The sequence below is a fragment of the Brugia malayi genome, assembly GCF_000002995.4.
Source record: "Brugia malayi strain FR3 genome assembly, contig: Bm_v4_Chr2_contig_001, whole genome shotgun sequence".
NCBI lineage: Eukaryota > Metazoa > Nematoda > Chromadorea > Rhabditida > Onchocercidae > Brugia > Brugia malayi.
This window is the reverse complement of record NW_025062476.1, coordinates 4,230,478-4,249,082: the sequence shown is the minus strand read 5'-3', so window position 1 is coordinate 4,249,082 and position 18,605 is coordinate 4,230,478. Positions and strand designations below refer to the sequence as shown.

The window sequence follows — 18,605 nt, the reverse complement described above, 5'->3', positions numbered from 1 at the left end:
AAAATAAATTGAAAAAATAGAAAACGAAAATAATGTTTCAGACTCAAATTGGTGCAGTTAAAATTTTTAAAAGTTATTTAAAGTTAGTGCTGATTGAGTGCATATTTGGATAAACAAAACGGGAATAAAATTTGAATAAACAAAGTGCATAATTTGGGTAAAAAAGTTTTTTCTTTTGAGGCGAAGGACGCATAATTTGGACAAAAATTTTTTTTTTTGAACAGTGGAAAAAGGTAAGTAAATACTGTCGGAGATGTAAACAGAGATTTTAATTTAAGAAAGCTAAAAATTGTCACTTGTCACTGAATAAAAACATCACAATCCAGAATTGAACAATTTTTAGGAATTTGAACTGAAATATGAACAGTATGCGAATGAATAAATGGATGATGATTCAGTAATTCTAAACAAATATTGGACAGGGTAAATTCGAGAGAAGAAGAGATTAACTTTCTACCCAAAATATTTTTGTATAAGCAAATTAGAATCCGGTATGTTTATCTAATTTTTGACCTCTCTTCCTGACCTTTAGTAAAATTTTTCTTTGTTCTTCATAATTAGATACATTTGCGTACTTTATTCAGTATAATGGAAATTTAGGTTATTTGATTAGTGGAATATTAGAACGTTTAATTTAATGTACTCATTAGTCGAATAAGTTAGATTTGTATTTGAAGAAATTAAACTATTGAATGCATAAAATCAGATTTGAAAAATATATGATCAATAAAGATGAAAATTTAAAGCATCAAATAAAAATTCCTAAAATAATAACTGTTATTTTCTAAAATTCATTATCTATTCTGCATTATTACATAAAAGTATTGCTGAAATTTTCACAAATGATAACTGAATTTAATTAAAAAAATATTTTCATTCGTTTTACAATTTATTTTCGATAAGAAAATATTTCATTTTTTTTTTTAACTTCTATTTACATTCAATCTTCGTCGAAGCATATCTCCCAGCTATGACATGGTCAGAACACATACATTCAAGAAATTATCTGCTCTTGGCCTAAGGACACACATCCATGTCACATACTGGGTGGCAGTGTTGTCACATGCATATGATCTTGTGCTGATAAGGTTACATGATATGATATGATAATAAGAATAGCTATGGGAATGGAAGTAGGATGAATGCTAATTATCGCATCTATCACTTTTTTAATTTCTGCAATCAGTATACCTTATCACATTTTCCGTCAATTCTTCAGGTATAGTGGAAGAAGAGAAATACAGAAAGAGAGAGAGAGAGAGAGAGAGAGAGAGAAAGAAAGAAAGAAAGAGTTCCATCTCTGTCTTTTGTCCTACCATTTTAAAATTTGAAATTTCAAGATAAATTGATAAAAGAGTAAATAAACAAATAAATAACTTCGGCATTGTATACATTTGCGATTCTCGGTGATCTATGAGCATTGATCGACCCAACACTTCAACATTTTTCCGATAATTGTACTCTGAAAGGGAGAGAGAGAGAGAAAGGGAGAAGGAGAGAAGGAGAGAAGGGAAGGTGAAACAGAGCAAGGAGACACATTGAAGTATTGATTATTTTTCAACGTTGCAGCGGTAGCAACAGCAGCATTTCAATGTTGGTTTGGAAGAAAATAGGATGAATTTAAAGGACCTTCATTACAGATACTGTTGTTACCCACTTTACATTTACCCACCTACATTTACCCATACTTATTCATCATATCATTCTTGAGTATATGAGTATACTAATTGATTATTTCATTACTTAAACTTTTCCCAATAATTTTATTTGCTTACTTATTGATGATAACTTCTGCTAATGAAACCAAAATTGCTATTCATTTCTTCAGTCACTTTATAGTTTCATTTTTGAATACACTCGATCATTGGGAGGAGGTATTATTCTGCTTGGCTTTTTTTTTTTTTGTTTCAATTTATATTTTACTTTTTCATTTGATAAAAAAAAGAAAACAATAATGCAGCTGAAATTTATTGATTGCAACTAAAATTTATTGATTGTTGGGAATGAATTCAATTTTTAGATCATTCTGAAAACGGTTTATAATTTTTGCAATGCAAAGCGAAACAAATTGCTAAATTACTACTGATAATACTGTCTAAAATTAGTGAACAATACTAACAATTTCACTAATTTCAATCTTTTTTTGTTTGCTTACAATTGAACGGGAAGAGTGAGAGATAACAGGTCAACAATTTACATTTTATTTAATTTGTTTGAATGCACATAATTAATCAAATCCTATATTGCCATGTGCTTCTTTTCTTACTCATTTAATTCTTATTTGCTTAAAGTAAGCTATGCGCTACTTTACATTCCAGTAATTGTGGTACTTGGGAATTGCTAATGATATATGGTACCATGTGGTATTTGTAGGATAGGTGAAATTCAAATTAGATGAAATTCAATTTATTAGAAGAGACAGTGAATGATGAATGGTACCGCATGCTATAAACGATAATAAAGCATAACAATAGGGAAAATATCAATCGTTCCTGAATTTTCAGTATATCATTTGCTTTTTTTGCTTGAAATGCTTCTTTGATTTGTCTTGTAATTTTTCAATTCATATAAAATTTGACTGAATGAATTTTGTAACTTTGTAATTCAATTTACTTTCATTTATTTTAACATTTTTTCCTTTACTTTTAAAAACAAAGAAAAAAAAATTAACAATGCGGAAGTGTTAAAAATTGATTTTTCTTTTTTGCTAATTCTCTTAAATGTGTAAAATTGGAATTGTTGTTAGTGTCATTTCGGAACGCTCCTTCTACCATTCTCGGTTTTAGATCGAATAAGATATGAATGAGAAAACTATTGTAATTGAATTGATTTTAAAATTAAACCAGAAATGTAATTTTCAATCTTAAAATCAAATTTTTTTCTTTTTTTTTTTTTTGCTACATACATCTATATAATTGGAAAAGAGCATAATTTGATACATATTGTTGATACTTAAATCATGAAATTGGTCTTTGCTCAAATCAGCATTGTTTTCATATACGGTTTCTTTCTCTTAACTTACAGCTGTTATTGATTAGAAATTTATTGTACCTACTGCAACACTTCTATATTTGCTTCATTAGTTTAAATTAATTAATTAATTAATTATGAAAAAAAAAAGAGAATTAGCATAAGTATATTGTTGAATGAATGAGTTAAATTATAAAATGAGAAATGATAAAAAGTTTGAGATATAAAATAATAAAGATTTATTCTTTTTTAAGTATTGCAAAGAAATACTTGTTTTTTACACTATCTAAGCTGATAACTAGAAAGACTTTCGATAATATATAAATGGTTCATTTTGATAGTGACAGTTCTCATCTATATTTCATTGTTGATATATCATTTCGTCCATTTTTTCATATAAGTAAAATATATTATTTAAAAAAAATAAAAAAAAGAAAAGAAAAATAATTCCAGACTAACAGCAGCAGCAGCAGCAGCAGTTAGCAGTTAGCACTTTATTTGTTTGTACATCGAATGGAAAAAAGAAAAAGACGACAACAATAACGTGGGGCGCTTGCATTTGGTGATGCGCCTTCATCATTTATTGTTTCATTTATCAACATAATTTTGCACCGTCTCTTACTAGTGTATATTTTATTTTTATTTTTTGTCATTATTGTGTCAACTGATTCAACAGCAAACAATATAAAAGCTCATCATTTTTTTTTGCAGTAAGTTATTTTACCTTTTTTTAAATTATATTTTTATTTTTTTGCTGTTTTTTTTTTTTTTTTTTTTCTAGGAATTATTCTTATAATGTTCACAAAATTTCTAAAGTTTTTGTTTTTTTTTTTCTAGTGCGATATATTTTCTTCTTTTTGAAGATAGAAAGTGCAAAATAGGCTGATATATTGTTTAAAATTTTAGAGGTAAAATTATTTCTGCTAATTGCATAGGAATGAAAAAATTCAATTATTTTTATTTCAATTATTCTTCATTATATATTATTATTATTCTTGCACTAAATAACTGTAAATTATAAAGAATTTGATTTACAAAAAAAAAAAAAGAATTGTATTGGAATTGCAAGAAAGTGTTCTGAATATTTTGAATCTTTTTTTAGCAAAAAGGAAATTTATCGGACTACCTTGTAAGATAATTTCCTATTATCCCATCGAAGAATTATGTAAAAATGACAATCTATCAACTGCGTCGTTTACATGTCAGTCAAAGTTCGCAGTCGTTGTTACCAGATGATACGGTACTTTTGTAAGTTTTAATTTCATTGCATTTGTATTTAAGCTGTTATGAATGAATTCTGATCTAGAACCTAGAACGCTACTTATTGCTTCATTCTCTTTTGAAGAAATAAAATGAAGCACTTATGATTTAGATATGGTCTTAGCTCAGATTTCGAGTCGATGACATTGAGATAAAAAGCTTATGTGACAATTTTATTTCATTATTAATATTCTTACTGTATTATTATTACTTAAAAAATGTCGTTTGTCACTATATCACTTTGATTGTTTCAATTTTCTACTTATCAGGTGTTTATATCAAATATTTCAGGTACCAAACGACGAAAATTGGGAGGAATCCTGATTTAGTTGACGTTGTCCTAATTTCACAAGTGCATAGGTATCCAAATACTCAGATTTTTTAAAAAATATAGTTTGTTCAGGCTTCAAAAAAAAAAAAATTGAATTAAGAAAGCATTCTTAGAAAGCCTAGGAAATTAACTAATTTAAATTTCACTAATGCTGAATCAGTTTTGTTTATCACATAATTCCGATTCTTATGCCGACATATCACTCTATGACTTAAAAATATTGTTGTTAATTTATTCATATTTCAATCTTTTAACAAGAGTTCTTTACTATAGATATTTCAACAATATTTTATATAGATAGATAATGCATTAATATATATTTTTCAGTAATATGATCTCAAGAGAACATACAACAATATTTGTAAAAGCAAAACGTGATCGTTATGCATGTTTTATAAAAGATCATTCCCTTAATGGCACTTATGTCAATGATTTTAGGGTTAGTAATTTTTATAATTGTAGTAATTTCTTATTGATATTTATTTTTTTATAATTATAATTAGATCACACTTTATTTGCTCATTTCAAAAATCTTCAGGTATCAGGTGAAGCTGAGTTGCAGCAGGGTGATGTAATCAAATTTGGACATGTAAATGGTGCAGCTATTAAACCCGGTTGCTATGGACCGCAGACTTCTGCAGAATTTACATTTGTTGTTTGTTTATTGCTTTTTTAATTTCAGCAAATATGATGAGTTGATTGTGTTGTTTACGAAAAATTAATGAATTAAAAATAAGCTCTAAGACTAGCAAATCATGTCGTATCATCTTGAAAAAAAATATTGCAGTAAATGGAAAATGATGAGATATAATTTTTTCAAAATGCTAATTATCTTAAAATGTTATGCTCAAAGTTTTAGAGTTTTCTGATTTTAGTTTGAAGAAGCGCCAGCTCATCGATTGAATGATCGTAGACGTCCTATAACAATTATGGGCAATGCACGACAGGATTTATCCCAGGTAAGTTATTTCTATTTACTTTTGCTCAATTTCCTTTTTGTCTAGTGGAAAAGAGCATAGGTAGAAGAGAAAGAAGCTCAATTTAGATCAGTTTTATCATCAATGGATATTTACTATAAAGTGGTTGATGATTTAAATAGTTAGTTATAGATGGATGGCAATGTTTATGAAAATTATTTTATGGTTAAAGTGCATAAGTTTAAGTGGAATAGATACTAAGAAATTTTTTAAAATTGTAAAATATTCTATATTCAAATTTTTCATGTTTACCTCACTCTTTTCTGAAATAATGATATCTTCATCTTCTACATCATTATAGATGTTTGTTGGTGATGGAAAGAATTTGCATACAGCAACATCTCGATTACCTTTGGCTAATCCAGCAATGGAATTGGCCACTTCATGGCAGAATCCGGCTACAGCTAGTGCTGCAGCAGCAGCAGCTCCGTTTTATAATTTGCAAAGGTTTCCTGGTTATTATCAAGCAGCTTTTCCTCAGCTCAGTTCCGCATATTTACACTCACTGTGGCCTCAAAATCCTTGGCCATCGCAATCATCCACAGCTGCTCAGCATTTTCAGCATCATCAACTAGAACAACAGAAACAAGTAGAAGCTGTTGCAGCTACTGCTGCCGTAAGTTTATCATTTTTAAAATTTAATATTCAGCAAATACTTTTAAAACAGTAGAATTTTAAGTAACTGAAATATTTTCATATATTAAATCATGTAGAGTAGATGTTTTCCAGCAGTATGGTCAATTGACCAATGCGGCATGGATGGGTGCAAATGCGCAAATTACTGCTGACAATTCATCTTTTATGGGAACAACTGGTGATAATCGACTGCGTGCTGTTGTATCAGAGAGAGTATCTTCGCCAAGGATAACTTCGAACATTACATTTCAAATGGCGGCTTCTGCTGCTGTTACAGGTTCATGCTCTCAACGATCGACAACCACAATTGCGCCAATCATTGATCAATCAGCTGGAGTTGTTAACCAAAATATCAATGCACAGAGCAATCAATTATTACAGTCTTTAGCGCATCATGCACCGGTATCACGTTCAGCTAGAGTTCCAGCTTCTGCTACAGGAAACATTCCGACTACTCGAAATAGTGGTACAACAGCTACACGTCAACATCATTATTCAACAAATTCTCGAATAATCGATGCGCAAAGGACTTCAAGATTAACGACAGATTGTTCTCCGGCTCAGGTAATTGCTACTCCATCAGCTATTGATTGTGTAAAACGTATGGAATGTGATAGTTCGGTGCCAAGTCCACCAAAAAATCAACAACAACAAACAGCAGCAGCTATGTTTGGTGCTGCTGTATCAACCGTTGGTATTCAACGAGCAGCAACAACAGCAGCAGCAGCAGTATCATCCCAACTATCACAATCATCAATAACAGCTATTCATGCTCCAACTCAAGTTCAGGCTCAAACTGCAACCCAAATTCAGGCGCAAACTGCAACGCAAGTTCAAGGTCCAACTCTAACAAAATCAACAGCAACGGCAGTACCAGGTAGCGAAAGAAGGTTTAATAATAATAGAATTTCTGCTGCAGTAAGCACCTGTAGTGGTATTTTCACAGTTTCAAATGTCGCACCAACTTCCATGACCGCTATGAACATGGGTGCAGTAACTTCAACAGCAGCTGGATCTGTACCATCTACTGCACTTTCTCAAATGCCGGTGTCACCTATAGCATCTTCAGTTATGACACAAGAAAAACCCATGGAAGTGTTACAAAGAGGTACATTTGTAATTGGTTTTTATCAATATTCTCTAGTAACTTGTTTTTTTTAAAAATACGAAATTTCAAATATTTTTTTTTTGTATGATATAATTCGCCACATTTTAAATGTGATATGTCCATCCAACATTATGTTCTTTTTTTTTTTTTTTGAATGGCTACATATGGATAGCTTTATCATATTTTTAATTACTAAACTGACTTCTAGAAAATGCTGAACGGAATAGTCGATTGTCTGGTTTGGAAGAGTTAACGGAAGATTTGTTAGAAGATTGTGGCCCACCAAGGCGTGTATCTACACCAGCATCCAGTTCTTCTGAATTACCCACTGCATCAACCGTTAAGCAAGACATTCTTACTGCAGAGGAACCAAAGCTATCTGAAACATTATGTTCACCACCCCATCAATCACCAAAAAGTTTGTGACCATCTTCATTTATTTTTCTCTAAAACTTCACATTTTTTTTATTATTAAATTTTCTGCTGAAACCTGTATGTTATGCTTTTTTTTTTTTTTTGGGATGGAATAGTCTTATTCGATTAGGTATTCACGTGATTTAATTAATATATATATATAAGTAAAATGTTTTCTTTCCGGAATTTCATTTTATACTTTTAGTAAAATATTAATGTGTTCATGTCACAGTAATGTTTGTAGGACGTGGGCATGGTCATTCGGATTCATCCTGTTCACCCACTCAAACACCTGTTGTATTGGAACAAAAAGTTGCACCGAAAAGACGACGCAAAAATAATGAGGTATCTATATTTCCATTGATATGATAGATGAATTTTTCATGTTACATATTATGAATATGACAAAGAACTATCCACAGTAACGATTAGTGGATGCATTGTTTTAAAGTCAAATAGAAAGTTAAGATTATAAATTGACTGGTATTTTTTTTTATTTCATCATTAAATGTATTCCGAATATTTAGCATAAAGAGGTGCATTTGATATACCGAGTGAAAGTGATAATAATTTGTAAATTATAACTGAGAGAATGATTTATATTTTGAGGCTGAAAAATATATGACAAGAAAACTTGTACAGATTATTTGTTTGCAAGAAATTCCTAACCATAAATCATTTCATTTTCTTTTTGTTTAGGTAGCTATGTTATTGAATGATTTAACTGAAGTGGCATGGCATCATCTTGCAAGGAAGAGTACTAACAAAATCACAATGCCAACACAAACAAGGTCATTTTTAATAATTAATAAAAAATATGGTTTATTCAGTTCATTGAAATAATCTTGCTTCTTTTTCAATTTACTTGAACAGGGAATGTCAGATTTCTATTTAAGTTTTGTAGCCAAAAAGAAAGAAAAAATTTTGCTCTTTGCATGGACTTCTAAGGATTCTTCTTAATAACATTGGATTATAAAGGCGAAAAATGTTTTGAATCTCCTTATTAATCTTTCGACTTCAGTCAAAACTTACCTCTGCTGGTATTAAATTATTAAAATTAATGGTGTGTCTGACTTAACTAATATCAGTCCTCTTAGCACAGTTACTGTATTGTGCATAAGAGACTTAACTTTCACTACAATATATTAAATTTCGAAATGATTAGGATAATATGATTAATAAAAAGAATATATGAAGAAATAGAGGAAGATATAAGTGTTAATTTCAGGAAGGTATACACACATGATGAAGATGATGATATTGATAATAGAAGCTGTAAAAGTGATTCAAGTGGCTCAGAAAAACCTACAAAAAAGAAGCAACAACAAAAGAATATTACGAAAGCAAAGAACGCTTCGTTAACAAAAAGCGTAACTTCTTCGAAAGCAATTGATTCTGATAGTGGTATTGGACGGAAACGTGGTCGACCAAAAAAAGATTATCTAAGTTCGGAAAATATAACCACTACAAAGAAGAAAGTAACAGTAAAAAAGAAGAAAAAGAAGTCTTCTAGTAGCGATAACAGTAGTTCTGATTCTGAAAATGATAAAAAAGAAAGGAGAAAAGATTTAAAGAAACTACAAATTCTACCAAAAGATCAACCAGGTATATCAGCAGCTGAAAAGATCGAAAGAGCTCTTAATATGATGAAGAAGAGACAGGCATTACCAGAGTTTGATAATGAAAGTAGCAATTCATCATTTATGAGTTCTTCATCATCTTCTCCAATCCGAAGAACGTGGGGTGCCACATCACAACGCAAAATTGGACACACTTCCGGTGATGGTGGTGGTGTAAGCAAGAAAAAAATGAATAAAACAAATCGTCAATCACGTTCATTAAGCAAAATACCACGGAAGCAATCACATAAAGGAATTGCTACCTCTTCTGCAAATATTCGAAAGAAAGGACGTAAAAAGAAAAAGCGATCATCATCCAGCGAAAGTGGTAAGTCACAGTGCGGGTGATTTTTTTTTTTTAGTTATATGTGTGATTGATTGTGTGTTTCAGTGGTGTATCCAAATATCCATCTCTTTTTATTATTGGTGAATTTTATTTTATTTCTTTTTCACTAGTAACGATTTGCTTTAAAATTGTAAAATGATAGTTGCAATTTTAAATCTAACTGGAAGTGTTTTTTTTTTTGAAAATCTGAAACTGACATTTACGATAGGATAATGGATATACCATTGGTGTACGTGTCGCCGATTGTTGTGTTGTTTTCTTTTTCTTTTCTGCACTTAATAAAGAAACAAATAAAACACTTTATCTTCGGGTTTTCTTTACTTGTTCAAATCTGTTAACCAGGTCAAGCACCAAAATGATTGCTTTCAATTAAATCATATTTCTTTTTTGTTCAAATCACATAATTTTGTTTTCTTTCATTATTTACCACTTTTTTTTCGAAATTTGAATGATTTGAAAGTCTTTATTTCGAAATATTTGTTTCGAATTTATTAAAAAAAAAAAGCTTATATCATATGGGAACGAAATCATCAATGCTTGGTTTTTTTTTTTGGGGGGGGGGGGGGGGAATTTTTAAAAAGGTCTGTGTTACGAAGTTCTTTAATGTCAGAAGATTGGGTCACTGAGGTAATTTCTAATTTTATTAATCAGGTTGGATTCATTCTAATTTCTAACAATTCCTATTTAAAGAGGAAATGTTTGCTTGTTGCAGAATTGTCATTGGAAACGAGTAGTGTTGAGTGGGAAAAGATGAAACCAGTGGTTACTCCATTACCAGCAGCACATGCTCCAATAGTATTTGATGAATGGACATATCATGATCCAGAAAAACAGTGTGATGCTAGGTCAGGTTGTAAAAAACCACAAAGTGAAAGTGTTGTTTGGGTATGTATTAATTATTAAGTTTATTAAATTATTTGTATTTCTAATATGTAATTTTGTGTGAATTTGCCTCCAATATTTAAAATTAAACTTTGAACATTTACCAAAATTGATTCATACCAAAATTTGAATGAATTTTAATCAGAATTAGCACTTACCAGATAACGTGAAGGATTTATATTCACAGAGCCGGGGAGTAATTTAAAAGTCTAGAAAAAAGCAACATAAAGCATTACAAAGAATTTTTAGTTATCAAAAGATTTACTAAAAGTAACATTTCGTGTCCTGCTTTATGAACTAAACAATCATATTTAGATATTGCTGTTATAGTTAATGGAGATTTAGTGGTTTTTTTTTTCTTTTAACCATTTCGAAAAATCAATTTAAAAAATTTTTATCGAAAATTTTAATTGCAGTTGATCGATTTTATTTGATTTAGTTGTATTGCAACAATGATGGTATAATTCTATAGGTGCAATGTGATTATTGCTGCCGATGGTATCATATGGAATGTGTAACAGAACATGGTGTAACAGTTGGTAATTCTGATGATTTCAATTGTGGTTGTAGGGAATTAAACAAAACAAGCTGATAATATGCAACGATTTTCTTCCTATATATGGTTTGTTACATGCAACAGTTTTTGATGTCCCTTCTCTCTCTCTTTTTTTTTCTTTTCTTTTTGCATTTTCAATTTCAGTGGTATTTGCAAAGGGTTATTTAGTTATGATATCAAGTTCTGCTTAGGTCTCGTTTGTTGTTTAATCTATATTTGTTATTCATCTCCTAAACATATCTGGCCTTTGATGAATTATAAATTCGCAATCTTGCAGGTCATGTTATTTTTTTATCCAGTCCAAATTAAAATTTCTAAGTTAGTTTAAATTGCATCCACTTTACTTTTCGTAAAAAAAGAAAGAATAGGCAAACTTTCCAACTCTTCTAACCTTCTGAACTTGGGCATCAAATTTATGAATTTGTCTTTTTTTTCTCTCTCCCCTTTCAAAGTTATTCTGAATAAGTCAGCACATAAGTGAGAGTGATAGGGGAAAAATCAACAGGTTTTTTATATCGGTGATTCGATGAATATTCTTTTTTATCACTGATTTTGTATTGGTATTACATTTTCAGTTGACTGAAACTTTTTTTGTATATATGGTAATGATACTTCTTATAGTTTTACTTAATTATGAAAAATGTCTTAATTATGGCATTGAATTTTGCCAAACATCAAACGGTCCCACTATTTGCTATCGAAACTGTGATAATGCCTAGTCTGGCATTTTTTTTTTTTTTTTTGTGAAATCTTTTAAATTGTTTTAGTATTATGATGATATTTAGAGCATAGTTTAATCGTAAATTAGGATGTTTTGATTGTTGTTTTAACAATTCCTGGATTTCTTTTCTCTAATCCCTAATATGAATAGTTTAGATCTTTTGCAATTTGTTTTAATTCAGTGCATATTCCACTTTTCTATAGCTTCACGATTTAGGCTTTAAATTTCTTTCCATTATGGAATTAGAAATGATCATTTCTATAAGAATTGTTCATTATAGAATCCAGGAATTTTGTTACATTCATGCTGTGATTCATTTCTATATTGATCATTTTGATTACCATTTTCCCTTTTCAAAAACTCTGGTATTTTATATTGAAAAAAGATACGAGCAAATGTACGGCTCCAGGATGTTTAACTCTATTTTTGCATTTTCACATTTATTTCAATGATTTGATTTTCTATACGTTGTTATGTTAATGTTCACAGGAGCTATTTGTATGTATTTATTGTTTTTGCTAATTCCATTCAAATATGCTAGGCATATATTATTTCAAAATTTTATCAGATTACAAATTTTATCAGTTAAAATACCAAAATATGCATTCATGCATGCACATTTTCACTTTAATCATAGGCTTACATGTGATATACATACTCAGGTTACAATGTAATCAATTAATCAACCTATTACCTCATTTATTCGTAATTGTTAGTTGCAAATGGTAGCGTATGAAATTGCATAATAGATATTTCTTTGAAAAGATATGCACAAATTTTTACCTCTTACTTTCCATTTATTCTGCTTATATTTAAAATTTTCAACAAACGAGATTAATAGAGAACAAGTAACAAAGAAAAAAAAAGGAAATTCGTTGTTTCGTGTTGCAGTGTTTTCAAATATATATTGGCTGGTAGCAAACCTCAGAATAGTATACTATGATTGTGAAACGATTTAAAATATTTTGAAAATTGTAAGTATTTCATAATTAGTCTATTGTTTTTTTTTTTTTTGATCTATTACTATCTAGTAACATTAGATTTGTAAAGAAATGCATATTTTGAATAGAATTTCCTTTGCTCCTTTCTCTTTCTCTCAAATTCATATGTTGTGGCTTGTGAAGCGCATAGAAATGAAAGTGGGAATTTTAGAATATCTGCTCAACTTTGACTTATATTTCTAACTTTTTTTTTTTTTTTTTTTTTTTTTTTTTAGGGGAGAGTAAAAAAATTAGAAAAAGGAAAAAAGGTTTTGATATCTTAGTTTAGTACTTTTGCTTAGAATTTGTAAAGAGGGAAAATACGCATATTGCAGATTTTGGGAAGAGACAAATGATGTCAGTCACTTGGTTTTGTTCATCGTTTGAATCGTCGAGCAATTCAAATCAAACAATAAAGGATCACAGGGTAATCAAGAATTACTACTTAATACTGATGGGAATACTATGATTATTCAACGTGAAATAAATTGCGGAAGATAACGTGCTCATTCGAAGCCTATTTTATTTTAGCTTCAGAATAAAAAGTGTGCTTCACGTATTTCTGTTGATAACGTGACCGTAAATTGTGGAGAAATCAAGGTGCATCCTGAAGTAGCACTTTGCAGTTCACATCAAGATGACTCTACTCGTTCACTAATCGATCGATTTCCTCTACAAAATGTTGAACAATTAGCTGTAAATCCGAAAAAGATTGATGAGGTATTCTTATTTTATATTTTGCAATCAATTTTGCTTCTGCTCAGGTGCTGAAGATAATAGAATTTTTACATCTGATCAGATAAGCAATAATGATTGAATTAAGCTACATACATGATTACAATCGGTATTTTGTAATTTCAGAATATTTTCCATCCCAATAGTATATATCTGTTTGTTACTGTTGCTTTTTAGCTGAGACGATGGATGCAAAAGAAAGAAGGACGATGTCGTACATGCAAATTACTTCTGCTTACCGGACCCACTGGTAGTGGTAAAACAACAGCTGTGAAAATATTATGTCGCGAGCTGAAACTTGAATTAATTGAATGGAACTGTTCCGAATCCTACGATGTGTTTTATGATCCGGAAGGAGAAGAAATTGTTTATGAGGAAAATCAGGCAAGTCATATTTTTTATGTTGCTGAACTTATTGTTAGTGAGTTTAGCAGTTTCTGTAAAAAGTATTTGTGAAAAGTGGTGAAATAATCCAACAATTTACAGAATACAGCTGTTGAATGAAAACCAACTCATAATTTTTTTACACTGTAATTTTAGCATTTTGTTGTTTACCTTTTAGCTATTATGATGCAGTTGTCTAAAATATATTTTGATGAGCTCGAAAGAAAACTGTCCCAAAGTAATAACAATTTGTTCTAAATAGGAATTTTTAAAATCTTCTTTTTAAAATCATTGCTCAGGTTGTTCAGCAGTTTTAAATTTCATCTTCAATGTTATAATACTTCATTTGTTTTTAGGTTAGGAAATTTACTGAATTTTTGAAGTCATCGGATCGTGGATCTATTGAAAAATCAGTTTCACAGAAAGTTATACTTGTCGAGCAACTGCCGAATGTTTTTTATCAGTAATACTTTTGCTAAAGAAAATGTGCTGAACTATGGATGTTGTTAGATTTTTTCTATTTAGGTTTATAGCAATGTCGTGCTTTTTTTTTTACTTATTTGCATTTAGTCGGACTTATTTTAATTGCTTTTTCTAAATAAAGTTCAGAGTCAAATTTAATTCGATGTCAGATAAAAAAAGGAATATGACTTTAAATGCAAGTCTCTTTTTTCAGTGAAGAGAATTAGTGATGCATGATTCATTATTCTTATTTATGGTAATCTCTACAGATATATTTCATGTTTTTTTTTTTTTTTTTTTAAATTACAGAGATCCATCGATACTGCATGCAACACTAGGGAAGACCATCAAGAACACAGTTTGTATGTATATATTTATCATGAGTGATGTTGATTCCTGTTGGTATTTAAGTCCAAAACGTATTTTACCTGCAAATATTCGTTTTCAACTAGGCTTTGATGAATTATCTTTCAATGCTTCTGCAACCATTTTCTTATCGAAAGCATTACGAAGGATTGCTTCGCTGTTGAAGGTTAACGCATCACCGTCACAAATTAAAAAAATTGCCGAGAATTCCAATGGTTGGTATCTAAGTGTGCTTTATTATACTTGTCTTGATTAATAACATTTATCAGTTGATCTAACTGGATTCAAATTTGAAATAGGTTACAACGTACAAATATTGCACTTTATATTCAGGTTTTCGTTTTGCGTAAGGTCCTTTTATAAAATTGAAACTTTTTATTGAAGGATATTTTATTTAAGATGTAAATTTTTTTTTTTTTCAGTAGATTTTTAGTACTTTATGTTCAATTTTCGACATTTCTTTGCCTTCTCATCTCTAATTTTTTCTCTCTGTAATTAAGCAGTAAATATAGTTGCATGCAACCGGTTTATGTATGTATTTCACTGCAGGTGACATAAGAACAGCAATTCACAATCTGCAGTTATGTATCGATGGTCGCAAAAAATTTAATGAAATCTGTCCTCTTCACTCCTCAACATTAGTTGATCCATATCATAGTTTAGGAAAGCTTCTTTATGCGAAAAGGTATTTCTGTAAAATTCTCTTTCACATAATATTTAGTCTTTTGGAGTTTTCTTGAGAGATGCAGAAATGCGGCTGGAATAAAGCCTAAGGAAAGTTAAAAATTGAATTACGAAAAACTCTGCAGAAGTTGGAAAGGTCAGCAGGTATTGTTAAAAACATTAAGATTTCGTCTTATTAAGGGATTAGTGTAGTCGTACTTGTACTGCCATCTTTGCTTTAATTGATGGTTGCAAAAAATTGTTCAAGTTTAATACATGAAGGTGTGACAAAGCTGATAGCGACTGGAAGAAAGCTGAAGGAAAGTTGAAAATTGCATTAAGAAAAATTTACTCCAGAGATTTTCCTCCCAAGGATGATGTCAGTGAAGTGCTTGACAAAAGTGGTATGAATGCTGATAAGGTTACTGACTTATAGATTTTCATTTAAAGGCATTTGAATATTGATATGTGTCCTATTTTAATTTTTTAAGGTAATTTGGGAACATTTCTTTTTGAGGAAGTCAAGTGGTTAATTTTAATAAACTTCAATTTTCAAGTATTTTGTAGCTGGTGATGTTCTTGCATGAACATGAGCCGAATTTTGCTCCATCTTTGTCATCATATTTGGGCATTCTCAATAATATAAGTCTTTTCGATTCAGCGCTTAGTCGTTGGGAAGTTCGAATGGATTCTGTCCTAAGCTCTTATATAGGCGAAGTAGGTGTAATTCATTTACGAATTCTTAATTTCTGAGGTTTCTATTTTTAAATCACATTTGAATCAGGTATACTAGTTTCAAATTCAGAAAATTTTGCAGAATAGAGCGGTCTTTCTAAAAATGAACTTCTAAATTCGCATTTAACCCTAAAAAACATCAATAGTTAGTCTGTTGTTTGATATTCTGTTATGAAGCAGAAAAATTGTAGCAAGGAAAAGTAAAAAGTTACTAATTTCATTGTTAACGAAGTAATTGGTTTTACTTCAGGTAGCAGCTCGATCTACCATTTTTTATAATTTCGGATGCAGGACTAGGCAAGGTGAGATTCCAGATCAATTTGCAAATAGTGTTGATTCTTTCAATAAAAGTTCAAAGTAGAGAAAAATACAAACTGCTTTGCTAATTCAGCTTTGAGTTCCTCTCACTGACTCACGTTTCATTCTCTAAGTTCTCAAGAACTGAAATTTCTGATTATTAAACGTATTCTGTTGTAGGTAGAGGATTGTATCGCTTTTATAAACCCCATTGTTTTGAAAATGGTTTTCAAGCATTCAGTAAAGAAAAAGAAATTTATGCTGCTTTTCCTCCACATATCTATGGAGAGGTTTTAACTCTGTAAGAAATCTTTTTCATATTCTCAAAAAATGGATCTTGTCCATGGCTTTGCATAAAAATTTATATGATTTTAAATATTTCAACTTTATCAGAAATAATTTTCAATGAAAAATTTATAAATTCTTGTTCCATATTGTTATATTCAAAAATTTGCTGTTTAATAATTTGGAATGATTTTCAATGAAAAATAAGTTGCCATTATTAATCTGATGAAGAGATGAGTTTTGGGTTCTTAGTGAAAAGAAAGAGAGTTACAGATGATTGCAGGACACTTCCATTAATTAGACTTATACAACCACGAAGGCTGAATAATTATCAGTATCAAGTGCTTGTATCAATGAATTCTGCACTATGTACGAATTTTACTGTAAATCAGTCTCCAGCAAATAAGAATTCTGTAACAGATGATGAAGAAAATCAGTTTGATATTGAAGAAATTGATCTTTCATAATTTTTCTCTTTCCCTTGCATTAGAATCAATTTCCATTGTTCTTACTTCATACTTGTTATTATTTTATAGATGCCTCCATATTTCATATATGTCATAGTAGTAAGATGATAAAATGAAGAAATCAAAGCCTATTATGGACAATAATAGAGCATTTTCAGTTGATTAGAATCCATAAGAAAAATCACTGATGTAAAACTTTGAAACTTGAAATGCGCTTGGCTAGATTATCAAATAGATAACAATCAGTTCTATCAAGTATTTCACCGCAATGTTACTTACTTTATTATAAACTCATCAAATTCATACATGTCATCTGTTCGCATCAGTAAAAGAACAAAAATGTGATTGGGAGTTTCATACGTCTAATTTGTCCCTTTTCTACGTATCTTACCCACTTCCCTGTATAACTTTGTAAAGTTTTCCAAGGTGTTTAACTTTCCGCAGATTCATCTTTTTTCATATATATAAGTTAATATGCTTGGAATTTTCACAGAAGACTCTCAAAAAGAAACATCAGGAAAGAATGAACTAATTGAAAATAAACATATAAATCAAACTCATATTCAACAAGCACTATCAGTTTAATAAAATATTAGATCCAAGAAGTTACACAACATTTCAAAAGAAAAAGCAACTTCAATTTCAGAAAAATCGATTCAAGGGAAAGACAAAGTTTTTTTTCTTCTTTTTGTCATTTATGAATTCGCATATGATTCATTCACTGTAAGTCATTTATTGCTACATATAAGTTGCAATTATTAGATTTCAATTTTTTTGAATAAAATGAAAATTTTATTAGAATAAATTAGAATTGCCAGACACAGCTTATTGTGCTCATGAAAGCTGAAAAATTCACGAAGCTAAAAAATTGTAATTATTTGTGTATAGAAATGTTAAAGGGATCAAATTGGTGAATAATTTTAAAGGGGTCGTCAACAAGTCGAGAGGGTAAATATGTTTTGCAGGTACGCTTTGATTGCAACGTTGACCAAAAAAGAAAAAGAAAATCATGTAAAACTACAGTAATATGTTCGTTTAGTCAGTAAAAGAAGCTGTTCGAAAGATGGAATTTACTGCCAAAAGAGGAGAAGCCTTAAAATTTAAAAAAAAAAATCAATGAACGGAGTACGAAGATATTCGAGATAGTCGATTTGACTGCAATTTAACAATTGAACATTTCAACATAAAAGCAACAACTCAATAGAAAGATGGATAGTGAAGTCTGTTACCACAATTTAACATTTATTTATATTTGTTTTTTTCCTAATATAAACCTTAAAATTTTACAATATCATAAAAAAAAAAGATAGACAGATAAAGGTATTTCAGTGTTAGTGGAATTACAACAACAAACTGTTGAATCTTCTACTACTTTAGCTAAAGAAAGTATTTATTTGAAAACTGAAGATCA

General features: G+C 30.0%; 2 protein-coding genes and 1 non-coding gene across 4 annotated transcripts; 2 read left to right on the top strand and 1 right to left on the bottom strand.

Moving 5' to 3' along the window:
- Positions 1-4,141: 4,141 nt before the first annotated feature.
- On the top strand, positions 4,142-11,135 carry Bm11290 (Uncharacterized protein; the record flags this gene model as incomplete). Its single annotated transcript, XM_043078355.1, has 13 exons — positions 4,142-4,218; positions 4,522-4,590; positions 4,889-5,000; positions 5,100-5,216; positions 5,437-5,520; positions 5,840-6,154; positions 6,268-7,282; positions 7,491-7,700; positions 7,941-8,041; positions 8,396-8,487; positions 8,925-9,643; positions 10,374-10,546; positions 11,016-11,135. The coding sequence occupies 13 exons, from the start codon at positions 4,142-4,144 to the stop codon at positions 11,133-11,135; spliced, it is 3,204 nt and encodes a 1,067-aa protein (XP_042934289.1).
- A 2,017-nt stretch (positions 11,136-13,152) lies between these two features.
- On the top strand, positions 13,153-17,194 carry Bma-hpr-17 (Uncharacterized protein; the record flags this gene model as incomplete). 2 transcript variants are annotated; one of them, XM_043078354.1, is made up of 11 exons in its annotated part: positions 13,153-13,227; positions 13,332-13,520; positions 13,713-13,952; positions 14,276-14,382; positions 14,691-14,962; positions 15,297-15,432; positions 15,693-15,831; positions 15,978-16,131; positions 16,400-16,447; positions 16,623-16,743; positions 17,011-17,194. In XM_043078354.1, 11 exons carry the CDS (start codon positions 13,153-13,155, stop codon positions 17,192-17,194), a joined length of 1,665 nt encoding a protein of 554 aa, XP_042934288.1. The 2 variants fall into 2 exon arrangements, with proteins under 2 accessions (XP_042934288.1, XP_001895538.2); XM_001895503.2 differs by lacking the exons at positions 13,153-13,227; positions 13,332-13,520; positions 13,713-13,952; ... (3 more) ...; positions 16,623-16,743; positions 17,011-17,194 and having other exon boundaries at positions 14,761-14,962; positions 15,693-15,846.
- On the bottom strand, positions 13,534-13,584 carry Bm16886. The gene has a single exon (XR_006228127.1). It is a non-coding gene; the product is annotated as a small nucleolar RNA Bm16886 (small nucleolar RNA).
- Positions 17,195-18,605: the final 1,411 nt, after the last annotated feature.